General features: G+C 37.8%; 1 protein-coding gene across 3 annotated transcripts in view; it reads left to right on the top strand.

Annotated features, from left to right (window-relative positions):
• Window positions 1–24,331, top strand: part of Magi3 (membrane associated guanylate kinase, WW and PDZ domain containing 3) — a 226,531-nt gene that overhangs the window by 157,095 nt on the left and 45,105 nt on the right. For all 3 annotated transcript variants that reach the window (XM_028755657.1, XM_028755659.1, XM_028755658.1), the window contains exons 7-8: window positions 17,899–17,956; window positions 22,372–22,466. In XM_028755657.1, coding sequence (XP_028611490.1) covers window positions 17,899–17,956; window positions 22,372–22,466 — 153 coding nt within the window. The remainder of the gene's footprint in view (window positions 1–17,898; window positions 17,957–22,371; window positions 22,467–24,331) is intronic.

The following is a 24,331-nucleotide window of genomic DNA, read 5'->3' as shown; positions in this document are numbered from 1 at the left end:
GGCAAACCTTATCTGTACTTCATTTTCTAAACAAAAATTAATTTCAGATAAATCAAATGAGAGAATGTACTGATGATGTGGGATCAGGTAGTTTTTATACAAGCTGTAAAAAGTGGAATGAGAAGGAAAATTGATGTTCTGTACTTAATTTAAAAATTTTAAATGTTCATTAAAAGATACCACTAAGAAAATGAGTAAGTCAAGCCAATCCTGGTTAGCACAGGTCTGTAATTCTAACTATTTATGAAGCTGAAGCAGAACGATTGCAAATTTAATAGCAGCCTGGGAAACTTAGTGAGACCCTATCTGAAACTTTGAAAATGTATTTTAAAGGGGCCAGTGATATAGGTCAGTGTAGAGCACTTGTGGAGCCCTCAGAAAGGGAGGCAAGAAAAAGATTATTAGGCCAAGTACCAGATTTTGCAGTATATATTTAACAGGGCAATTAACAGTAAGAATCTAAAAAGAACTATTTGAGGAATTTTTAAAACTTTATGTATGGTGTGCCACCTGCATATATTATCTGCACAGGCCAGAAGAAGGCGGCAGATCTCTCAGGAATTAGAGTCACAGAAGGTTATGAGCTACCATATGGGTTCTGGGAACCAGACAGGGGTCTTCTGCAAGAGCAGTAAGTGCTCTCAATAGCTAAGCCACTGCCCCACCTCCTATAAAGAAGTGATTTATAATTCAATGAAAAAATATATGTATAAACAAGATGCTAAAAAACATTTATTTTGCTTTCAAAATCCTCCAGAATGACTACAAAAATAAAAAAACAAAACAATTAGTGTGGGTAAATATGGACAGAAATAATGGCCCTTCCAGATTAACGTGCAGATTAGAGAATGGTACAGACGGACGGCCACTTGGAAACAGTTTTCAGTTTCTTAAAAAGATAAATGTAAATTGTTCTACCATATGGTTTAGCAGTTTTGTTTCTGTGTATCTGTAATGGCCCATTCTGCCCCACATTTAGGGGCCACTATGTAACGGCCCGAGCTTCTGCTCCGGTCTGTGGGTCAGGGTCTAGCAAGAAAGAGAGAGTGGCAAGAGACATGAAGAATGGAGACAAGGCAGGGTACCTTGTCAGGGTATATGGCTCGAGATGGCTGCAAAGATGATAGCTGCTTTCTGCTAGAAGTCGGCTCCCAACATGTATCTACCCAAAAGGAATGAAAAGTGTGTGTGTGTGTGTGTGTGTGTGTGTGTGTGTGTGTGTGTGTAAAAACTATTAACAAATATACCAATCCAACTAGATAATATGTAAAATGTAATACAACCCTACAGTGGACTAATTCTCAGAAATAAAAATTATATTTATTATGTGTGTATATATGAACAAATTGAATTTACATTGTCCAAAGTTTAAAAAAATATAAGACACAAATGACCAGATTGCACTACTTACTATATAAAAATAATGAAATCTAGAGAAACAGAAAGGTAAGGTGTCACTTGGGGACAAGGATGGGAAAAGAGATTATTTACAAAGTGCATAAGAGTGATAGAAATATATCATTGAGTTAGTGATTGCAAAAATGGGTAAGTTATTAAATGTTGTAATACCATCTCCAATTGACGTCTGCTTTCAAAGGAAAAATGAGTTTTCTCACTGGGCACCTAAGGGTAGGTCCTATGCTCAGTAGTAGATGGCCCACACAAAACGAGCTCAGTGGTATTTTTGTAGACTTTTTATCTCATCTTGCTTTGTTTGAACTTTTTAAAAATCATACACATGTATCTTTTGCTTATATATTATGGTTTCTGCTTTTGTGTTTTTATGAAGTTTTTTATGTTTGTGTCAGTGTCAATATTTTTTTTTGTACTTTTCTCCCCCTTTGATTGAAAATAGATTTTTTTCCTCCCATATTATATCCTGACTACAGTTTCTCCTCCCTTTATTCCTCCTAGTTCCTCTTCCTATTCCCTTCCATTCAGACCCATCCCCTTTCTATCTCTCATTAGAAACAAAAAGGCTTCTAAGGGATAATAACAAAATAAATTAAAACATAATAAAATAAAGTAAGGTTAACACATCAGAATTGGACAAATCAAGATAACATAAGGAAGAGAGTCTAAGAGAAGACACAAGAAACAGAGAACCAACCACTGGTTTGCATGCCTAAGTATCCCATAAAAACACTAAACTGGAAGCCATAATATATATACAAAGGTAAGGAAAAAGAGAAGAAAAAAATAAAATAAAAATAATAGGATAGGATTAAGAACATTTATACATACATACATACATACATACATACATACATACATACATACATACATGCAAAAGCTCTGACACATTATAAGACAAGGAACCTCCAAAGATGCTATTGAGTTTGTTTTCTGTTGGAGTTTGTTCTACTGCTGGGTATGTGGTCTACCCTTAAGAGAAGCTTGTTTCTCTCATGACACTCACTTAGAGGAAAATAAAATTTCATTTGCAAGTGGTTTTCAATTGGAGATAGCTTCTGAGCTAGGGATGGGGCATGTGTCCACTTCTGTCTGCTTTAGGACCCCATTTTATACAGACATGTGCAGGCCCTGTGCATGCTGCCTCAGACTCTTGTGAGTTCACATGTGGGTCATTCATGTTGATTTAGAGACCTTGTCTTCTTCATGTCCTCTATCTCTTCTGCCTCTTAAACTCTCCTTCCATGGGATTCCATGAGCCTTAAGGGGAAGGATTTGATAGAGACATCCCATTTAGGGTTGAGTGTTCCAAGGTTTCTTTCTCTGCATAACATTTGGCTGTGGGTCTCATCTGTGTCCTCATCTGCAGGGAGAAGCTTCTATGAGGATGGCTGAGTAAGATATTGATCTGCAGGTATAGCACAATGTCATTAGGAGTTATCTTAATTGTTTTTTTTTTTAAGACCAGTAGTATTTGTTTTTACCCTAAGTAAGTAGCATACAGAGTACCTTCCTTTATCAAAATATGTTATCACATGTGGCAAAGGCTCTCTATAGGCACCAGCTCAGCATTTCATGTTTAGTGAGTTATGCAGATAGTGTCTTAAGGTATGGGGCCTTGCCATCAGTTTATGGAAAGCAAAAGCCTGGGTCATTTGTGGGTTCCTATGGGGCCCCTTAGGCCTACAACTTAATTAAATATAACCCAATCCTGCTACTGGAAGCTTCATTTGGTGACAAGATATGGCCAGTTGGGACTCTGTCTCTTCTATTATCTAGGGGTTTCATTTCATGATGTACGTGTATATTTTAGGAAGCTTCTATATTAGGTTTCTATACTATTCAAATGGCCCTGAGTTTTAGCTGTCTCTTCCTGTTTTCCTCTTGTTTCACTCTTCCCTCTTCTTCTCCACCCGATCTTTCTGTTCCAATACCTCCATCTTTCCAATCCCTGAAAAACTATTGTATTTACCTTTCCTAGGGATGTCTGTCAATGCCACCCTCATCTCAGAAGTTCTATAGATTGTGATTTGATTATCATTGATTTAACAGCTATTATTCACATAAATGAATACATATCATATGTGTCTTTCTGCGTTTGGGTTATCTTACTCAGGATGATCTTAGCCATTTTGATAGGTATAAGATAAATGCTCAAAGTATTTTGATTTGCATTTCCCTAATTACTAAGGCCATTAAAATATGCTTTTATGAATTTCTCAGCCACTTGAGTTTCTTCTTTTGAGAATTTTCTGTGTAGATGAGTATCACATTTTTAATTGAGTTAGTTGGGTTTTTTTTTTAAATCTAGTTTTTTTGAGTTCTTTAAATATTTTGGATATTAACCCTCTATAGGATGGGTAGCTGGAGCCGGGCAGTGGTGGCGCATGCCTTTAATCCCAGCACTTGGGAGGCAGAGGCAGGTGGATTTCTAAGTTCGAGGCCAGCCTGGCAGCCTGGTCTACAGAGTGAGCTCCAGGACAGCCAGGACTACACAGAGAAGCCCTGTCTCGAAAAAACCAAAAAAAAAAAAAGATGGGTAGTTGGTAAGAATCTTTTCCCATTTTGTAAGTGGCCACTTTGTACAAATGACGGTGTCCTTTGGTCCTTTGCCATATACAAGCTTCTCAGTTTCATGAGGTCCCATAATTGCTGATTTTAGTATCTGTGTTTAGAAAGTCTTTTCCTGTGATAATGAGTTCAAGGCTATTCTTTACTTTCTCTTCTGTCACGTTCAGTGTATGGTTTTCTGTTGAGGTCTTTGATCTATTTCGAGTTTTCATTTTTGTGACAGATAATAAATTTGAATTTTTTTGGATTGTTCTACATACAGCCATGCAATTTGTTTAGCACCATTTGTTGAAGATAATCTTTTTTCCAGTATGCATTTTTGGCTTCTTTATCAATCATCAGGTGTACATAAGTGTTTTTGCTATCCTGGGTTTTTTGTTATTCCAAATGAATTTGAGAATTTCTCTTTTTAACTCTGTGAAGAATTGAGTTGGGATTTTAATGGGGATTGCATTGAATCTGTAGATTGCTTTTGACAAGATGGCCATTTTTACTATATTAATCCTGCCAATCCATGAGCATGGGAGATCTTTCCATCTTCTGAGATCTTCTTCGATTTCTTTCTTCAGAGACTTGAAGTTCTTATCATACAGATCTTTCACTTGCTTTTTAGATTCACACCAAGGTATTTTATATTATTTGTGACTATTATGAAGGGTGTCACTTCCCTAATTTCTTTCTCAGCCTGTTTATCTTTCGAGTGGAGGAAGGCTACTGATTTGTTTGAGTTGATTTTATAACCAGCCACTTTGCTGAAGTTGTTTATCAGGTTTGGGAGTTCTTTGGTGGCATTTTTGAGGTCACTTAAGTATACTATCATATCATCTGCGAATAGTGATATTTTGACTTCTTCCTTTCCTATTTGTATCCCTTTGACCTCCTTTTGTTGTCTAATTGCCCTGTCTAGGATTTCCAGTACTATATTGAATAGGTAGGGAGAGAGTGGGCAGCCTTGTCTAGTCCCTGATCTTATTGGGATTGCTTCAAGTTTCTCTCCATTTAGTTTGATGTTGGCTACTGGCTTGCTGTATATTGCTTTTACTATGTTTAGGTATGGGCCTTGAATTCCTGATCTTTCCAAGACTTTTAACATAAAGGGATGTTGAATTTTGTCAAATGCTTTCTCAGCTTCTAGTGAGATGATCATATTTTTTTTTCCTTTGAGTTTGTTTGTATAGTGGATTACATTCATGGATTTCCGAATATTGAACCATCCCTGCATTCCTGGGATAAAGCCTACGTGATCATGATGGATGATTGTCTTGATGTGTTCTTAGATTTGGTTTGTAAAATTTTATTGAGTATCTTTGCATCAATATTCATAAGGGAGATTGGTCTGAAGTTCTCTTTCTTTGTTAGGTCTTTGTGAGGTTTAGGTATGAGCGTGATTGTGGCTTCATATAACGAATTGGGTAGTGTTCCTTCTGTTTCTATTTTTGTGAAATAGTTTGAAGAGAATTGGTATTAGGTCTTCCTTGAAGGCTGATAGAATTCTGCACTAAAACCATCTGGTCCTGGGCTTTTTTTTGGTAGGGACACTTTTAATGACTGCTGCTATTTCTTTAGGGGTTATGGGACTATTTAGATGGTTTATCTGCTCCTGGTTTAACTTTGGGACCTGGTATCTGTCTAGAAAATTGTCCATTTCATCCAGATTTTCCAGTTTTGTTGAGTATAAGTTTTTGTAGTAGGATCTGATGATTTTTTGAATTTCCTCAGTTTCTGTTGTGATGTCTCCCTTTTCAGTTCTAATTTTGTTAATTTGGATACTGTCTCTGTGCTCTCTGGTTTGCCTGGCTAAGGGTTTATCTATCTTGTTGATTTTCTCAAAGAACCAGCTCCTGGTTTTGTTGATATTTTGTATAGTTCTTTTTGTTTCTGCTTGGTTGATTTCAGCCCTGAGTTTGAATGTTTCCTGCCATCTACTCCTCTTGGGTGTATTTGCTTCTTTTTGTTCTAGAGCTTTCAGGTGTGTTGTCGAGTTGCTAGTGTATGTTCTCTCCAGTTTCTTTTTGCAGACACTTAGAGCTATGAGTTTTCCCCTTAGCACTGCTCTCATTGTGTCCCATAAGTTTTGGTATAACAAGCCTTCATTTTCATTAAATTCTAAATTCTTTATTTCTTCCTTGACCAAGACTTCATTGAGTAGAGTGTTGTTCAGTTTCCACGTGTATGTGGGCTTTCCATTGTTTTTGTTATTATTGAAGACCAGCCTTAGTCCATGGTGGTCTGATAGGATGCAAGGGATTATTTTAAGCTTTTTGTATCTGGTCTGCTTTGTGACCAATTATATGGTCTATTTTGGAGAAGGTACCATGAGGTGCTGAGAAAAAGGTATATTCTTTTGTTTTAGGATGAAATGTTCTATAGATATCTGTTAAATCCATTTGGTTCATACCTTCCGTTAATTCCACTGTCTCTTTGTTTAGTTTCTGTTTCCATGATCTGTCCATTGCTGAATATCTTTGTTTCTTCATCTATAGTGATTGAGAGTTTTGCTGCGCATAGTAGTCTGGTCTGACACTTGTGTTCTCTTAGGGTCTGTATGATATCACTTCAGGATCTTCTGGCTTTTATAGTCTCTGGTGAGAAGTCTGGTGTAATTCTTATAGGTCTGCCTTTATATAGTACTTGACCTTTTTCCCTTACTGCTTTTAGTATTTTTTCTTTGTTTTTGTGCATTTGATGTTTTGATTATTATGTGATGTGAGGAAATTCTTTTCTGGTCTAGTCTATTTGGAGTTCTGTAGGCTTCTTGTATGTTCATGGACATCTCTTTCTTTAGGTTAGGAAAGTTTTCCTCTATAATTTTGTTTAAGATATTTACTGGCCCTTTAAGTTGAGAATCTTCACTCTCTTCTATACATATTATCCTTAGGTTTGGTCTTCTCATTGTGTCCTGGATTTCCTGAATGTGTTGGGTTAGGAGCCTTTTGCATTTTTCATTTTCTTTGACAGTTGTGTCAATGTTTTCCATGGTATCTTCTGCACATGAGATTCTCTCTTCTATCTCTAGTATTCTGTTGGTGATGCTTGCATCTATGACTCCTGATCTCTTTCCTAGGTTTTCTATCTCCAGGGTAGTCTCCCTTTGAGATTTCTTTATTGTTTCTACTTCCATTTTTAGATCCTGGATGGTTTTGTTTAATTCCTTCACCTGTTTGGTTGTGTTTTCTTGCAATTCTCTAAGGGATTTTTGTGTTTCTTCTTTAAGGGGTTCTACCTTCTTACCTGTGTTCTCCTGTACTTCTTTAAGGGAGTTACTTACGTCCCTCTTAAAGTCCTCTATCATCATCATGAGAAGGGATTTTAAGTCTGAATCCTGCTTTTCTGGTGTGATGAGGTGTCTAGAACTTGCTATGGTAAGAGAACTGGGTTCTGATGATGCCAGGTAACTTTGGTTTCTGTTGCTTATGTTCTTGTGCTTGCTTTTGCCATCTGGTTAACTCTAGTGCTACCTGCACTCACTGTCTCTGACTGGAGACTGTCTTTCCAGTTATCTTGCTTGTGTCAGAATTCCTCAGCATCCAGATGTCTCTGTGATCCTGTGATCCTGAGCTCCTGGATGGAAGAGCTCCTGGGACTCAGGCTTCCTCTGGGATCCTGAAATCCTGCTGCTCCAAGTGCAGTGGTTCCACAGCTGCTCTAATGCAGTGGTTCCTCAGCTGCTCTGAGTACAGTGGTTCCACCTCTGCTCTAAGATGGTTCAGGATATGATGTCTTCACAGGAGCAGACCTGCTAGGTGTCTGCCCCAGCCAAAAGGCTCAAGTGTTATTTCTTCATGGAGCCCTCTGTGCTCTTTTTGTCTGAATTAGAGCTGTCTTCTCTAGTGGTAGACTTTCCTCTAGTTATGTGCTGTGCTGTGTTGAACTGTAACTAGATCCCAGTCCTCAAGAGCAAGGATATCGTCCTAGTCAGTTGCATCTCCCTTCACCAGAGACTTAAATGTTTGGAAGAGAAGAAAGAGGGCTAGAGGAGGCATGGAAGGGAAAGAATTGTGCTGTCTTCAGATTAATTTGATGATTCTTGTAAACAGTGTTCTTAAAATTCTCTACTCTTCTGTGGAAGGAGATAAATAATTGTCTTCATGCATCAGCTTAGAGTACAGTAAAACTAAGATACAAACTACAGACATGAAGTAAGATGTGGGCTTAGCCATGAATGTGGGGCCTGCATATGTATAAGCACTCTGTTTTACCTCTGCAGGCCGCAGCACTGAGCAGTTTGAGGTCTTCCCTGTGAGGCAGCCATGGTAAGACAGGCCAGAATGTTTTTCTCCAGGCAGGTGGCGTCTGAAACAGGAGTTCTAGAGCCCCAAGCATATTTGACTACATTCTGTAAAGCTCATTAGTCAAATAGGATACTTTTTTCCTTTGCAGGAGGAGCTGAGGGGCTCAAAAAAAAAAAAACTGGAAATGTTTCTCATTCATCTCTATGGAATTTGACAAATTCAGACTATTTCTTTAGTCACAACATAATTATTAATAGTGTTCCCTTTCAGTCTCAAAAGTAGACAATTTGGCTCACCAAAATGGCTCAGCAGGTAAAATGTCTTATTGCCAAGCCTGACTGTCTGCTTTTAATTCCCCAACCAAAAAGATGAGAACCAATCCTAAAAGTTGTTCTCTAACCTCCACATGTGCATCGTAGAACTTGTTCACACATAAATACACATAAACGAACCCACAAGGACAGTTCATCAAATGATTCTTGTACATTTATTTTAAGAATACTTAAGCACCTTTAGTAGAAGGATTACAACTAGATATACATTCTAATATTGTCCGCATGTGATTTGGTGGGGAGGCCATGATTAGAACCTTAAGAACCTTCTTTTGTTTTATGTTCATCAACCTTGACCACTTTCTGTCTCCCTCCACAAGGAAAAATAGCCCTGCAGTTGACTATTTTCATTATAGACTATGTCTGACCCCCACTGGTATTCTCTATTATGGAGAGTAGATGTTGAGAAAAAAATAATATTTTAAATGTGAACTTTATAGTTTAAGATGTTATTTGCCATTGACTGATCGTCTAAGATTTAGGAAAACTTCACCAGCTCTAAACTTGTCCTTTCTTTATTGCTCTTCTGAAATCTGTGTCTTCACACTATCTGATGATTTAACTGATGAACACATTTGTCTTCCATTCAAATAAAGTCATTTGTGTTTTTGGCTTAAATAATTATATTAAAATACAACATCAGGATTCCATTCTACACTCAATCCATCCCATTTCTTATATGATGTAAGAAAGATTAAGATTAAATTACCAAAGGCATCTTATACATATTGAGTGTTGAATTCATTTTGGAGCTTAGAGAATGTTAATAGAAAATTAGCAGATGAATAGACCTACACTATGACAACATGGTTGTAATTCATATAGTTAAATAAGAAAAATCTCACTTTGAAAAAAGAAAAGAAAAAGGATAAATTCATGGGCATTAGAGTCACCCATCTTCTTGGTATGCCAAGAATAGATTTACTTCTTTGAGTCAGTTGGGAAGATGCATCCATTTCTCACACAGAAGAGGATAGGTAGGTTACTCAGGTATCTCCTGTCCCCAAATAAAGATACTTCTTGGTCTTGACCCTACATCCTTTACACATTTCTTACACTATATTTTTCACAAGTTTTTTTTTTTAAGGGCATCTTTTTTTAAGGTCTCTACCTCTATTTTAAAACTATAGTAATTGATGCTGAGCAAGCAGTGGGCAGCACCAGGGAGGCAAAAACCATTAGATCTCTGAGTTCAAAGCCAGCCTTGTTTACAGAGTGAGTTCTAGAGTTCTAGGACAGCCAGGGATACAAAGAGGGACCCTGTCTCAAAGAAAAGAAAAGAAAAGAAAAGAAAAGAAAAGAAAAGAAAAGAAAAGAAAAGAAAAGAAAGAAGGAAGGAAGGAAGGAAGGAAGGAAGGAAGGAAGGAAGGAAGGAAGGAAGAAAGAAAGAAAGAAAGAAAGAAAGAAAGAAAGAAAGAAAGAAAGAAAGAAAGAAGAAAATTAGTGATAGTAATAGTCTGGTATTTAGTGCCTACGTATTCCCCCCTTTTCAGCAATCTGCTTTCCTTTTTTTTTTTTTTTCTTCTATTTTGAGCCAAGTTCTCAGTATATACCCCTGACTGGCCTGGAACTCTCTGTGTGGACCATGCTGGCTTCATCTGCCTCTGCCTCCTGAGTGCTTTGATAAATGACATGCACCACCATGCTGGGTCTAGAACTGCTTTTCTTAAATTTATCAATAAGATGATTGCCTAATGCATTAGAGTGTTGGTAGCTCTTCTCACAACTCTACACAACTTTATTAGTGTTGGTTGTGGCTTCTGTCCACTTCGACTCCTTCCAAAGATCATACTTTAGCCTTCTACTTCCTAACATGTCAGTGTTCCTAAGCTTCTGTCTATTTTTCAACTTTCTCTATTCACAGTTTAAGTAATCTTATCCATTGCCATGCTGTTCCCATGGTTGTCTGCCAGTGGTTATCTTCCTATATTTATCTGTTGAATCTAGGTTCATAGGACCAGAAGCTTCTTAGATGTGTCTGTCAAGGTGTTTTCAAAACTAGTTGTTCTCAACTTTTTTCTCATGTTTCCTTTTTTTTAAAAAAACAGTTAAGAACCAAGTTACTTGCATTGCAGCTTTTAAAAATTTATTTCTTTAATGTCTACTTGTACTAGACATGGTATTAAGACATTTTTAAATGCTTCTTCTGTCTCTTAAATTCCTATAAATCTTTTTATAGTTTTTAATTCTTACAATCATGTCCTCATATTAGTTACTAGTAAGTACTTGATAATGTGCTATAGTAGGTAATGTTTGTGTCCAGCCTGGGTGGATTTGACATGAGGGCTTCAGTGAGGATGTTTCCAGAAAGGAAAGGGGTGATTGCCCAGAATGAGTGGCATAGTCGATTGATTAGAAATCCCAGACTGAGTAAAAAGGAGAAAGTGAGCTGACCTCCAGTTCCTCAGTGTGGAAGCAATTCTTCCAGCTGCTGCACATTCCTGCTGCCGTGCCTTCCCCACCCAAGATGGACTGTATCCTCAGATTGTGAGACAAAGTCAATCCTTCCTTCCATAAGTCATTCTTGTTAGGTATTTTGTCACAGCATCAAAACAAGTAATTATACATCTATCATTTTTATGCCACAAGAAGTAGAAACTGAGGAACGTGTAGGCCTCCTGTCCTACTCTTTCCTTCCCTCAGTCTCCATAGTAGTCAGATTCTATCACTTCCTTATCTCTGTTACATGCCCATTCCCATCATTCCTACTACAACACCTTAGTTCCAGCCTTCGTAATTCATTGCCTAGTCTATTAGTTATGTGTCCACTTTTATATCACTCTATTTTATCCGTTTCTTTCCCTGTTTCTGATGGCCCATAATCTTTTACAAATATAGATTTAATCATGTCACAGTCCTTCTTAATCACTCTTATTATCATGAAAATAATCACAGGACTGGAGTGATGGCTCAGTGGGTAGGAATTTTTGCTGAGTTTGAGTTTCTAACATCCATATAAAAGCCAGGCATAGCTATACGTCCCTGTTACCCAGTCTTGTAAGTCAAAGATAAGTGGATTCCTGGTGCTCCCTGGCTGGCCAGCCTACTAAAAATGGTGAGCTTCATGTTCAGTGAGAAACCTTGTCTTAAAAAAATAAGATACTTACACCCAACCATTGGACTGAAGTTGGAACCTCTGTGGTTGAATTAGGGAAAGGCTGGAAGAAGTTGAGGAGGAAGGAGACCCCATAGGAAGACCAGAAGTCTCTACTAACCTGGACCCCCAAGATCTCTCAGATACTGAGCCACCAACCAGGAAAGCATACACTAGCAGGTCTGGCTTCAGTGAGAGAAGATGCACCTAACCTGAGACTTGAGGCCCCAAGCAGTAGGGAGGCCTGGCAGGAGTGTGTGTGTGTGTGGGGGGGGGGGGGGGGGAGGGGGGCATCCTTTTGGAGACAGGAGTGGGAGGATGAGGAATGGGATGAGAAAATGTCAGAGGGCAGGACGGGGGAAGGGGGAGGGAGAATAATGACTGGACTGTAAAAAAAGATTACTGAAAAAAAAAGGATATATCTGTGTTTATTCTCCTTTTTACATGTGGATAATGTTTTAAGCATGAGTATATCTTTATTATTGTTTAAAACATTAAGTGTAAAATATTTTGATCATATTCTTCCCTTCCCCCAAGTTCTATAACCTTTTCTCCTTTCTATCCACACAACTATACGTTCTTTCTCAAAAAATAAAATATAAAATATAAAATAAAATAATAAAATAATAAAAAAACCAAAAAACAAGCAAACTCCAGTCCATTATATGTTGTTTAACTACTACTGACCGAGGCCTGCCCTGGAATGATATACTCAGTGTCACAGTGTAGATAATCAGTTTTCCCTCTCCCAGCAAGTATAACAACAGTTCAGTTGTTAAACTTTACCCTAGCAGCCAGGTTTACATTCATTCATATATACATACATACATATATATATATATATATAAAAATTACGGTAAGATAAGAAAACTATTCCATTGAAGTTGGACAAAACAGACCAACAGAGGGGAAAAGAATCCAAGAGAAGGCACAAGAATCAGAGGCCCACTTGTTTGTACACTTAGGAATCCCATAAAAACACTAACCTGGAGCTAGAGAGATGGCTCAGTAGTTACGAGCACTGACTGCTCTTCCTAGAGGTCCTGAGTTCAATTCCCAGCAACCACATGGTGGCTCACAGCCATCTGTAACAGATTCTGGTGTATCTGAAGACACCTATGTACATTAAATAAATAAAATCTAAAAAAAAAAAAACACTAACCTGGAAGCCATACTATAAGCACAGAGAACCTAGTATAGACCTGCTACTTCAGTCTCTGAGTTCATAGAACCTTTGCTCACGTTCGTTTAAAGGGCCTTGTTTTCTTGATGTCCTTCATCCCCTCTGGCTCTTACACTCTTGCCTTCTCTTCTGCAGGGTTCCCTGAGCTCTGAGTGGAGGGATTTGATGCCTACTTAGGGCTGAGTATTCCAAGGTCTCTCACTTTCTGTGCAGTGTCTGGCTGTGGGTCTCTGTGTGTGATCCCATGTGCTGCAGGGAGAAGCTTCTCTGATGATGTCTGAATAAGACAATCTATGAGCATAGCAGAATATCCTTAGGAGTCATTTTATCATTACTTTTTCCTTCTCTTCCTCCTCTTCTTCCTCCTCCTCCTCCTCCTCCTCCTCCTCCTCCTCCTCCTCCTCATCTCACTTTTCTTTATATCAGTAGTATTTGGTATAAATGTACCTTTTTTTCTCTTGTTGTAATGTCATCTTCAAGGCTTACTGCCTATATCTGCTAACCTAGGCCTAGTCCTGGAAGCGTCTGACCTACAATCTAATCTAGGCCTAGAATGTTTTCAGCTTTTGCTGAATAAGCTCACCCTTTCTAGCTCATTCTAAATTCTTGTTGGCTAGTCAACTTAGCTGTTTTGGCTCAAAATTGCTCTCCATGCTAACTGATTCAAACTGGCTTTTTCGACTTCTGACTGAATTGCTCTACATGGCCTCTAACTCTAAGAATCTGTTCTCATCTTCCAACTCCTAATTCTCTGGCTCGTTCTATCTTCACCTGTGTCTAGCTTGTTCCCTTATCTCTGTAAAACTCTCCCAGTTAAAAAAAAACTGCCTCTTTCTTCTCCCTCCCTCTCACTGCTTTCTTAAGTAGCGTCCCTTTCCTCTCTCTTCCTGTGAGAGTCAGACATAGCCTGCTTGGTCAAATCTTTCTTTGATTCTTTCTCATTTTGCCTGCCTCTCAATTAGACATCACTTTCAAATATGGGCACTTCCTTCTACAAATTAACTTTATCTTCATTGTTTGGGATTAAAGGTCCATACTAAGGGTGTGTCTGTATTCCAGCCAAAAGGAGTAAAGGCGTATGCTTAGGGCTGAGCCACACTACAACTAGAAACAGGTTTTTTCAATAAATAACACAATCTTGGAGTTCACAGTGTGATCCTGCAACAATTTGGTTTTACTCTGGGTTTGTAGCTGGTTTGGTGTTTGTGTCTCTCCTTTGATAGCAAGCATAGACCTTCCTGTGCCAGAGACTCTGGTACTGAGGGGTGAAGGCTCCAGGCACCAGTTCTACATCTCAATGAATTATGTAGGTGTTGTCTCCAGCAATATAGCTGGCAAGGCATTCATAATACTTCAGTACTCTTTGATCTGTCTGGAATGACTTCATTTTCTCTAATTTGTCTTTTAGGACCATTCAAACATTTCTGCATTTAAAAGACTTTTCTAATACTATTCTCGGAGTTGATAGTATTCCTTGTGTCACCCTCCAAACCCTATCTTCAGTTTGTCATTTCTCTTCTATTTTTCTGTCTAATCAAGAACCACATTGTGTTCTTAATATTTTTTTTAATAAAAGGGAGATAGTAAGAATAACAGAAAGGAAGGAGAAAGAAAAAAGAAAGGAAATAGGTGAAATGATCCACTAGAAAATGTATAAAATGACTAGCCATCTTAATCTATTACCCCCTTCACTAGACTGTTAATGCTGCCAGTAGTAATGACTTAAAATTATGAAAAGTAACTCAGAAGACAGATTGCCACATTTGCTCTCCTAAGGAAGACTACATTTAATCTGTTAGCTGCTAACTCTTCAAGTGCTAAAATAGACAATTTCCAAGTTCATGCTACAATATACTTATGTTACTCTTTTATGCTTTTTAAGTATTAATGCATCCTTTATAAAGAGTGTTTGCTTTTTCTTCATTTCTCCAGCCCACTCCAAAGACAGAACATAAGTCTGGCCACAGTTGTAGAAGCAATCTCTACTCAGCAGGGCTTGGTTTCCATGCTATCTCAAGACAATTTCTAATGAAGAGAAAAAATTTCCTTGATAATGTTACACTTTGGTGATACTGTGTATTCTTACAATATAATCCAAAAATATCCTACCTATTTAATGGTTACTTGGTGATGAAACCTTACAACTACTAAACTGGTTGCTCTTTGCTTTATAGCTACACCAGATCAAAGTGAACTGCAATATATCTCACTTCATATTTTTTCCAAAGTTTCCACATATTTCAACTACTTCAATCATTTTTTAGTTGGGGTTTTAGTTGGAGAAACAGAATCAATATACATTTAACGGATATTTGCTCAGATGGGCTATAACTCAAGGAGCCAGGTAGTCCAGCAGTTACTGTCTATAAGCTAGTTAGGCTGCAGATCTTGCAGCTACTTGTAATCCACAAGGCCTGGTGTCTCAGCTGTTCCTGTGTGGTACAGGAAGGCTAGAAGAGTCATAGAGAGCCATTAGTCCTCAGTCTATGAAAGGCCAAGCTAAGCTCTCATGTTAATAAAGGAGGACAACAGTAGTGGACATAGATACACTCACCAGTCAGAAGAGAAGGCTGGTAAGCAGTGCTGAATTTTCTCCCTTGGATCTCTTTGTATCATGGGAGACTACCACCCACTGGAGAGGATGAGGGGGAACTCTTCTTCCCTTTGTACATCCTGGAGTTGCCCTCACTGACCTACCCAGAAGCATGCTTCTTAGCTGGCTCCAGGTCTCCTCAGGCTGGCAGGACTAACCACCATACTCTAGTTTTTATTGTTTCTAGTTTCCACCTCAACATTCAACTATGTTCTTCAAAGGAGAACATAAAAACTCAGCAAACTCAGAAATCCCTAACCAATTATGTATGGAATAAAAAAAAAAAAAAGAGGTTGAAGTTATGAGTGCAGATCTGGGAGGAGTTAGGGAAGCCAGGAGGGGGAACATGATCAGAATACATTCTGTGTATGTATAAAATTCTCAAAATATTTTTTAAAATTCAAAAATTGTACATATGCTAGAGAAGAGAGATGAGGTAATTCAAGAGTTTTTCAAGAGGCTGATAACCTGTTCTCTTTATTCTGAATGCAGAATAAATTTTTGTTACAGTAAAAATAGTTTATAATTTGTCAATTTATCTGTGGAATTCTTGTTTATAAAGTTGACATTTCATAACTGAGTCAGTGGCATAAAATCTTTTCATGTATGCTAAGCCTGTTTTCTGTCCAGTGTGTTTTGTTTATAGCATATGCACTCCAAAAAAGAATTGAAAATAAAGAGACAAAGGGCTAGAAAGATGGTTTAGTGGTTTAAAAGCATTGGCTGTTCTTGCAGAGGACCTAAATTCAGTTGCTAGCACTCATAACTATCAGTAACTCAACTACCTGGGATTCTGACACTGTCTTCTGGCCTTCACAAGCACACATGTAGGCAAGCACCTATAAACATAACAAAATTCTTTAAAGTAAATAAAGGGACAGGATATCATAATTCATAATGTACAACAACTATAGGTTTTTGTTATTGTTTGGTTTATGTTTTTTAATTCCAACTCATCTGAGCTTGGTGTCACATGCCTATAATCCCAGCACTCAGGAGGCAGAAGCAGGTGGATCTCTGGAGTTCAAGGCCAGCTTGGTTATATAATGAGATTCTGAATCAAAAAATGAAAAACAAGTTTCTTACTCAGTTCCTATATATAATTGGCAACACTACAACCTCTAACTAGGATCGTCCCTGGCAGTTTAATTCGTACGTGCCTATTACAATGATTCTTTAAGAACCTGGACATTCACAGAATGCAGAGTGGGAAAGAAGGGGATTATTTTTGGCTCAGACAGTTTATGTTGAAGAGGCCATGTTTTTTTTTTTTTCCAACTATTAGAAATTTGAATGTGACTCTAGTTTTTCTCATATTTTATTAACTAACCACTTGAAATTAATAATACATCCTAATGCTGTGTAAGATAATTGTTACAAAGCAGATCACACAGATTACACAGTGCACTGGTAACTAAGTTAGTTCTCTCAGATGCTCAGCTGACGTTAACATTAGGAAAAGCAGATCCTTCCTTTGGCTTTAAAGAGACCTGGGCTGTGCACTTGAAATGGCAAAAGTCCAAGGCTGGGTTCTTTGAGAAGTAGGTCAGGACATAATAAATAATGATGTATAAAAGTAAAAAAATGTACCGGGCAGTGGTGGTGCACGCCTTTAATCCCAGCAGAGGGAGGCAGAGGCAGGCGGATTTCTGAGTTCGAGGTCAGCCTGGTCTACAGAGTAAGTTCCAGGACAGACAGGGCTACACAGAGAAACCCTGTCTCGAAAAACCAAAGAAAAAAAAGTAAAAAATGTAACAATTGGTGCTGCTTGGATTGGATTTAAAGGATTACGTGAGTGTCATACCAGCTTTATCAAGCATCTTAAGAGAAATATAACCAGTGGTTTATTATAACTTGTGTTTTTACTTTACTCTATATTTGTATGTATATCTATGTATAGGTATGTGCACATGAGTGCAAGTGCCCAAGGGGACCAGAGGCATTAGATTCTCTGGGACTGGAGTTGCAGGCAGTGGTGACCTTGATGTGCATGCTGATAATGGAACTCAGGTCTTCTACGAAAACAATATATTTAACCCTCAAGCCATCGCTCCAGCCTTCTAATAACTATTGGTTTTATGTCTTCTATTAAGATAAACGCTTTTTAGTTTAATGTTAGTTTTCTGTTGGTTGACTTTTTGTTCTTTGTATGTTTTATTTATTGGGTTTTTTCAGACAGGCTTCCTCTACGGAGCCCCAGCTGGCCTAAAACTCTATTTAGACCAGGCTGGCCTCAAACTTACAGCAATCCACCTGCCTCTGCCTCCTGCATGCTGGAATTAAAGGCATGCACAACCACACCCAGCTAAGGTCACCTTTTGTTCTATATCCTAATTACCTTCTAAGATACACCTGGCAAATAAAGAAGCTACTCATACTGTGTTTTGTTCTCTGAAAAAATGAGCCCTCAGCTTTCTAACTCTCAAATATTAGTTTAATAAGGTACATTCACCACTGATTACTTTTTTCTTTATTTACAGAGCTTCCGTATGGCTGGGAGAAAATAGAGGACCCTCAGTATGGGACATACTATGTTGAGTAAGTTTGTTATTTGAGTTAATAGTTTCCCAGTATTTTCCTTTTCTATACAGCTCTAGTGAATTCTAAATATGGCACTTTATGTTTCTGTGACCTGATTTGCTGGCTATTTTAACTAGAGGAAGGAACATTTTTTTTGCACTGACTTTTAGCTTTCCAGAAGTTGTCTCTGTGTTTCTCAATACAGAACATGAGAAGCCAGAGTGGTAGCACATGCCTGTCCTCCCAGTACTCCAGAGGTGAAGAAGGAGATTGAGTCAGAGTTTCAAGATGAGCCTAAGAATGTAGAAAGACCCATCTCAAAGGGAAGCAGAGAAGGGAAAAGATTTAATCCAAGAACTTTCAGCTTGAATATTGTAAACAGGACTAGATAAAGTCAACCATAGGTCAAAAAGCTGAGCAAGCAACCAGTTGAGAGGAAGTGAACATAGTATTATTAAGATAAAAAAAAAACCATAGAGAGTATAGGGATTTAGGAGGATGGACAGACAGGAAGTGGAAGGGAGGGACATTCCATTTGAAGGATGTTTTCTGAGACCATGTGAGAGAGGAGATTCATTAAGGGGCGTGTGCTGAGGAAGAAGGTAAGCTGGGTGCTTTCTCTGCCTCTCTGAGCTAGCAGGCCTTCACCCCAGCATCTGGGTCCTGAGTCTTTATTGGTAAAATCAAACAATTGAGATTTTGTTAGGGGAAAAAAAAATCAGCCTTATTTAACTAATTCTTGAGAGTTGGAAAGCTGAGGGCAGGTTTTTCAGAGAACACAGCTAAAGTTCAATGGCTTCTTTATCAGTCAAGTGTATCTCAGTAGGTAATTAGGGTACAAGAATAAGAGCTGATATTAACAACAACGCAAAAGCAAAATGATACTATTACCTGGAAAAATAGGAAGTTAAAAAAAACCTTCTAATTTTATGATTAATTGTCAGTACTAGTAGTTAGTAGTTATAAACCAATGCCATTTCCTGGTAGTTATCCCTAAAGTCAGTATCTGTGACCCCCATTGTGGTCTGTAAGTAATATGTAGATTGTTACTGCATCTCTGAGATGCTTGAAGTGCCCAGTTGGTGGGAATTTTGAGGGTGGGGAGATGGCAGTAGGGGGGGGTAGATAGAGGTTACATCCACAGAGAAGAAGGAGGAGGGGTGAGGGGATTGGGGGTTCCTGGGTGGGTGGGGGATGGGGTAAGGGGACAACATAGGAAATGTAAATAAAACATCCAATAATAAAAAAAAAAAGACAAAAAAAAGCCACTGTGTATCCTAAAGAGCTCAGAGTTATCTGTGGATATATAATGTACTGCATCACTTCCAATGTTTTGCTTCCTTTGAAAATCTTTACTAATTTTGTTTGTATTGTGTTATTTAATACATTGCTAATTGTAGTATGATATGCAAAGTACTCAGCAGCTCTTCTGGTATTTTTATTTTCCCTGAGGCATGTGTAGTTAAAGGAAGAAACTTGTTTTGCTGTTGTTTTTCAAGTCAGAGCAGATTTGGAAGCTGACTGAAAGGGCTGTGTGGGATTTTTCTTCCTCTTGCAGTTTAGCCTGTTTAAATTGGGCTTCAATCAACTATTATCTGCCAGGGACACTGCTGAACATTTCTGAGACAATGATTCTCATTATTTCCCATTCCAAGTGAATTTGAATACAGGGTCAAGAGGTGAAAGTCATTTGTCTGTTGTAAAGTCTCTAGCTGGATGACCTGGTTCCCATTAAGCAAGGCACTGAAGCAGCTTTAGGCACACCCTAAAGTGACCCACTCCACGTTGTCATGGAGGTGTGAAACCAGCTGAGGTATAAGTAAGTGACGGGCGCTCTCAGCCGCTCTCAGAACGAACTCATTTACAGGAGGATAATTCATTAGCTTTAGAAGAACAGACTGTACTCAAGATGCACATTAGTGTGGAGTCAGCTGTGCTACAGACAGTGTAGCTTCAGTCCCAGATTAACTGGGTTTTGAATTTCAGCTGTGGTAATCTGCAGTGAGTTTACTGGTGGAGATAAAGAGCTGTTACTTGAATGGCTATTCTTCGGCTCTCTTAGACTGTCAGACCAGGTGGCACCATGATTGCTTTTGGCAGGAATCTTGAAGTAGTAACACGAGCTACGGTGGCGGTTTTTCATCTTTCTTTTTCTTTTCTTTCTTTCTCTCTTTCTCTCTTCCTTCCTTCCTTCCTTCCTTCCTTCCTTCCTTCCTTCCTTCTTTTCTTTCTTTCTTTCTTTCTTTCTTTCTTTCTTTCTTTCTTTCTTTCTTTCTTTCTTTCTTTTGTGAGTATTTATTTTAGAAGATGAGATTCTGAAATGGATCTTTTTAAAAAGAAAGTTGTTCTAAAATTTAATGGCAGGCCTTCTATAGAAATATTTCATTTTAAAAATGGGGCGCAGGGCATGCTACAGCATGCTTAAAAGGTTAGACAACAACTCAGAGTAGACTATTCTCTTCTTCCACCATGTTAGTCCCTGAGATCGGTGGCATTGTAATATCTTTAGGCAACAATCAAAAGATATATCTTAGTATTCTTCATGAATTTGTTGAAATGAATTTTTGAAATCTAGGAATTAAACACAAAATTGTAATGGAGATAACATTGCAAATTATGTATTAGGTATTTAGTCATGCTTATCTAGCTGCCTTCCCAACTTTTTACTGACAATCTGTAACATTCTCCTCCCATACTCATGAAGTTCTTTGCTTAGAGAGTGTCCTTACTCCATGGTTAGACAAAGAAATCTATTCATCTTAATATGTACTCATAAATAACAAAGCGAAGAGCACGTCACTGGTTGTTCTCTATGGAGGGCGGCTTTTTAATATCGTCTAATGTAGTAGACGCAATGGATCCCTCCACTAAATCTTACATTCCTTTATCTAAGAACTTCCACTTGCATGTTTCTACTCTCTTCTTGCACACTTCACAAAGGATAGAAATACAAATCACTATTTTGTTATTCTAAACCCAGTATGGCAAAATGAGTCATTCTAGCTAATGATATAAAAAAGCATCCAGAGTTCTCCCCTGCACAGGGTTATTTCCTTCTAGGTACTAATCGTTAGGGGGTTTTCCTAAGAATGCTAAGATTTTCATCTGTTAAAGTTAAGATGTACTGGAGTAGAGCTGGAGCAATGGTTCGTGAGTTGAGAGCATGAACTGCTCTTCCAGATGACGCTAGTGGGGTCACAGCTACCTGTAACCCAGCTCCATAAGATCCAGTGCTCTCTCCTGACCTCTGAGGGCACCAGCACACAAGTGACGCATCCTAGACACATAAAGTCCAAAGGACAAAGAATGGTAGCATCTTTTGCTATAGTAGTTGCTTGTTTTATTATGTTTCTCCTTTCCTTATTTTTGCCATTAATAGCACATGAAGCAGAGGAAGCATTATTTGTTTCCCTGTTTATATGGATATAGATTGTATAATAATTGATCTATATAAAGATAATCATATCCTGAAATTCTTGTGATTTGATGTTTAATTGTTGGTGGTTTGATGTTTAATTGTTGGTGTTCAGTAATTTCATTTCTTGTTAAAGCAGGTTTTAGTGGAAAACATCATTTGGCTACAATATCTTTGCACTATTACATGGTAGGATATGATCATGTAGCCTCTGACTTATGCCTCATCATGGTTTAAAACATCATTTTTAGTTTTTATTCTTTTGCCACAACACAATTCTTAAGTTACTGTCACTTAAGTGGCTTACCGTAATATCAGTGCTACATTCCCTGTGTAACGTGTAGATTACTGAAGACTTAGATAATCACTTGCCCCAAGGCTCTCTTCATTTTTCTGCTTTCCTCCAGAGTTCTAAGCTTTCGAAGAGTCAGTTGTGAATGTACTCAGTCACAAAGGCCCGCTAAATTTATGTTATATTTATTTAAATGATTTGTTATGCAATTGTGAAGAAATTAAAGTATAAAACCAGAGTTGTTCTATAATATTAGAAAAAAGTCATTTTCTTCAGTGGTGCTGAATTTACGTGGGCAAATCTGTAGAAAGGGAATAAAGTAATGTACTGAGGTAATGCTCTAGAGACTACATTCTGATATTCTCAAGAGTAGCTTGATAGTTTGATTTATTTTGAAGAGAGTTACAGATTCTTCTGTTGTTAATTGCCTTAAAAAAGGTTAGCTGGCCCGTACTTGTGATTGCCGCAGGAAGAAATTTCTGCTGTAGTTTCGTAAACTGTTGTTCCATTACTGGGTTTGTGGAGAAGTACTGATATAAGCTTCAGCATCTTTGACCTCTAGTCATCTTCTGGTCTTCCTGCTATCTCTCTCAGCCTTTCTGTGCTCCATTCCTAAAGAAACATACTCCTTAGCCTTCATGGTAGAGTAGCACAATGTTTTACTTAGGAAAATAAATAGAACTCTTTCATCTAAATCTGAACTGCACATTTCTCTCTATTTTACAGTCACCTCAACCAGAAAACCCAGTTTGAAAATCCAGTGGAGGAAGCCAAAAGGAAAAAGCAGATAGGACAGGCTGAAATTCATTCCCCAAAAACAGGTAGAACTTCTTATTTGTTCATTTTAGTAAACTGTGAAATATTTATGTTGAGTTAATGAAAATGAATTTGAACCTTATATTGCTAAATCTTTAAAGTTCAACAAAGAATGTGTTGCCCCTGTAAAAGATACAAATAATCTTTTTTACAAAATAATGTGAGCATTGTGAGACTACTAAGATGCTTGTCATGACTAAATAAAAAATATGAAATTGTATGAATTTAATGTTTGATTTTAAAGACTAAGTTGTTTCTTTGTGTTTGAAGCAGGCTCAGTATTAGCTCTATAATTCATTATAGCTTCTGAGCTAACTACTTAAGTCAAATATGTAGATTTAATCTTCAAGATTCTCCAACAACCAATAGTAATCAGTGCTAAGTAAATCTACCAGACTATTGCCCTATTTCATTGGGCAATAATAGACAAGCTCCCTTGTCTCCTTCCTTTCTTTTTATGTGTCATTGTAGCCAAGCAGCTCTGCTTATGTTGTAAAATACAGTATGACCCACTTCTTTTGCCTGTGAGAAATATAATTCTTTCTTCTAGTTTCTCTTCAAAGCATAGATACCGTCCTTAAACTTTACATGTAGTTTAGCAGACATATTCAGTTTAAAAGATATTTGTGAGCATTTCTCAAACATCTCATGCTTTACTAGTCACTATATGTTTAAAAATGTTTGAGATTAAGTCAGTTTTTATCCCCAGGAATTCATAGTCTGGTAGATAATGGTCATGCTATGTAGTAAGAAGTGTCATTTAGAATAGTCGTTAAATGTGCTGGCTAAAGAGCAGGTGTGAATCTCACTATGGAACTTTGGTTAAGTTTCCTAAAATCTCTATGCCTCTGTATATTATATTATTTTCATCTATAAATAAGAGTGATACCCTCCTCTGGAGATACCTTCCTCAGGACATTGAAGATATCTCAGGAAGAGAATACTTTTTTTAATGTGTATATAAGTAGATATAAAGTGCTTATAGTAGGAATTGTTATGTGGTGATCAATAAGTGATAATTTTCATCATGATAAATGAGTATAGAGTCACCTTTTATCTGATGAGAGTACGTTCCAAGAGTACTAGGAGATGCCTAAAACTGTATAGAGCATTAAACCTTACATAAACTGTTTCCTGTGTATATATACCTCTGGTAAATTTAACCTTTTAAAAAGACAGTTTTACATTTTATGCGCATGTATGTCTGTGCAGCACATATGTTCAGTGCCCACAGTGGTCAGAAGAGGGTGTTGAGTCCTCTAGACCTGGAGTTACAGACATTGTGAGCCACCAAGTGAGTGCTGGCAATTAAACCCAGGTCCTCTGCAAGACACCTACCTAGTGCTCTTAACCACCGAGCCATCTCTCTCTAGCCCCTAACCTTTTCACCTAATGAAAACTCGTTACAATTTCTGTTTGATATTTCAGAATCATACTACTCTTGTGCCTTGTTGTTATCTTTAAGTAAAACAAGGATTACTTGGACATAGGTACTATGATGCCACAAGAGTTGATCTGAAAACCAAATGGCTACTGAGCAGCTGCCAAATGGTAGTATATACAGCATATATACTACAGCATATATAGAGAGAGAGACACCTGGATTAAAGGACAATTTGTGTACCAGACAAAATGAGCCAAGATAGCACAAGATTTAACCACACCTCTCAGAGCAGGATATAGTGTAAACTTTATAGTTTATTTCCATTTAATATCTTCAGAATTCATCTGACTAAATAACTGAAACTACAAAAAGCAAAGCTGAATGGAGGGAGGCAACTGTAGTCCAGTCTGATGAGGGAAAGCACAGAGATGGCAGGGAAGCAGAGAGAAAGTGGGTGACAGGAAATCTTACAAAGATACTATTGAC

This window comes from Grammomys surdaster, unplaced genomic scaffold (assembly GCF_004785775.1).
Source record: "Grammomys surdaster isolate TR1022 unplaced genomic scaffold, NIH_TR_1.0 126071, whole genome shotgun sequence".
In the NCBI taxonomy this organism is placed as follows: Eukaryota; Metazoa; Chordata; class Mammalia; order Rodentia; family Muridae; genus Grammomys; species Grammomys surdaster.
This window is presented reverse-complemented; position numbering and strand designations above follow the sequence as displayed.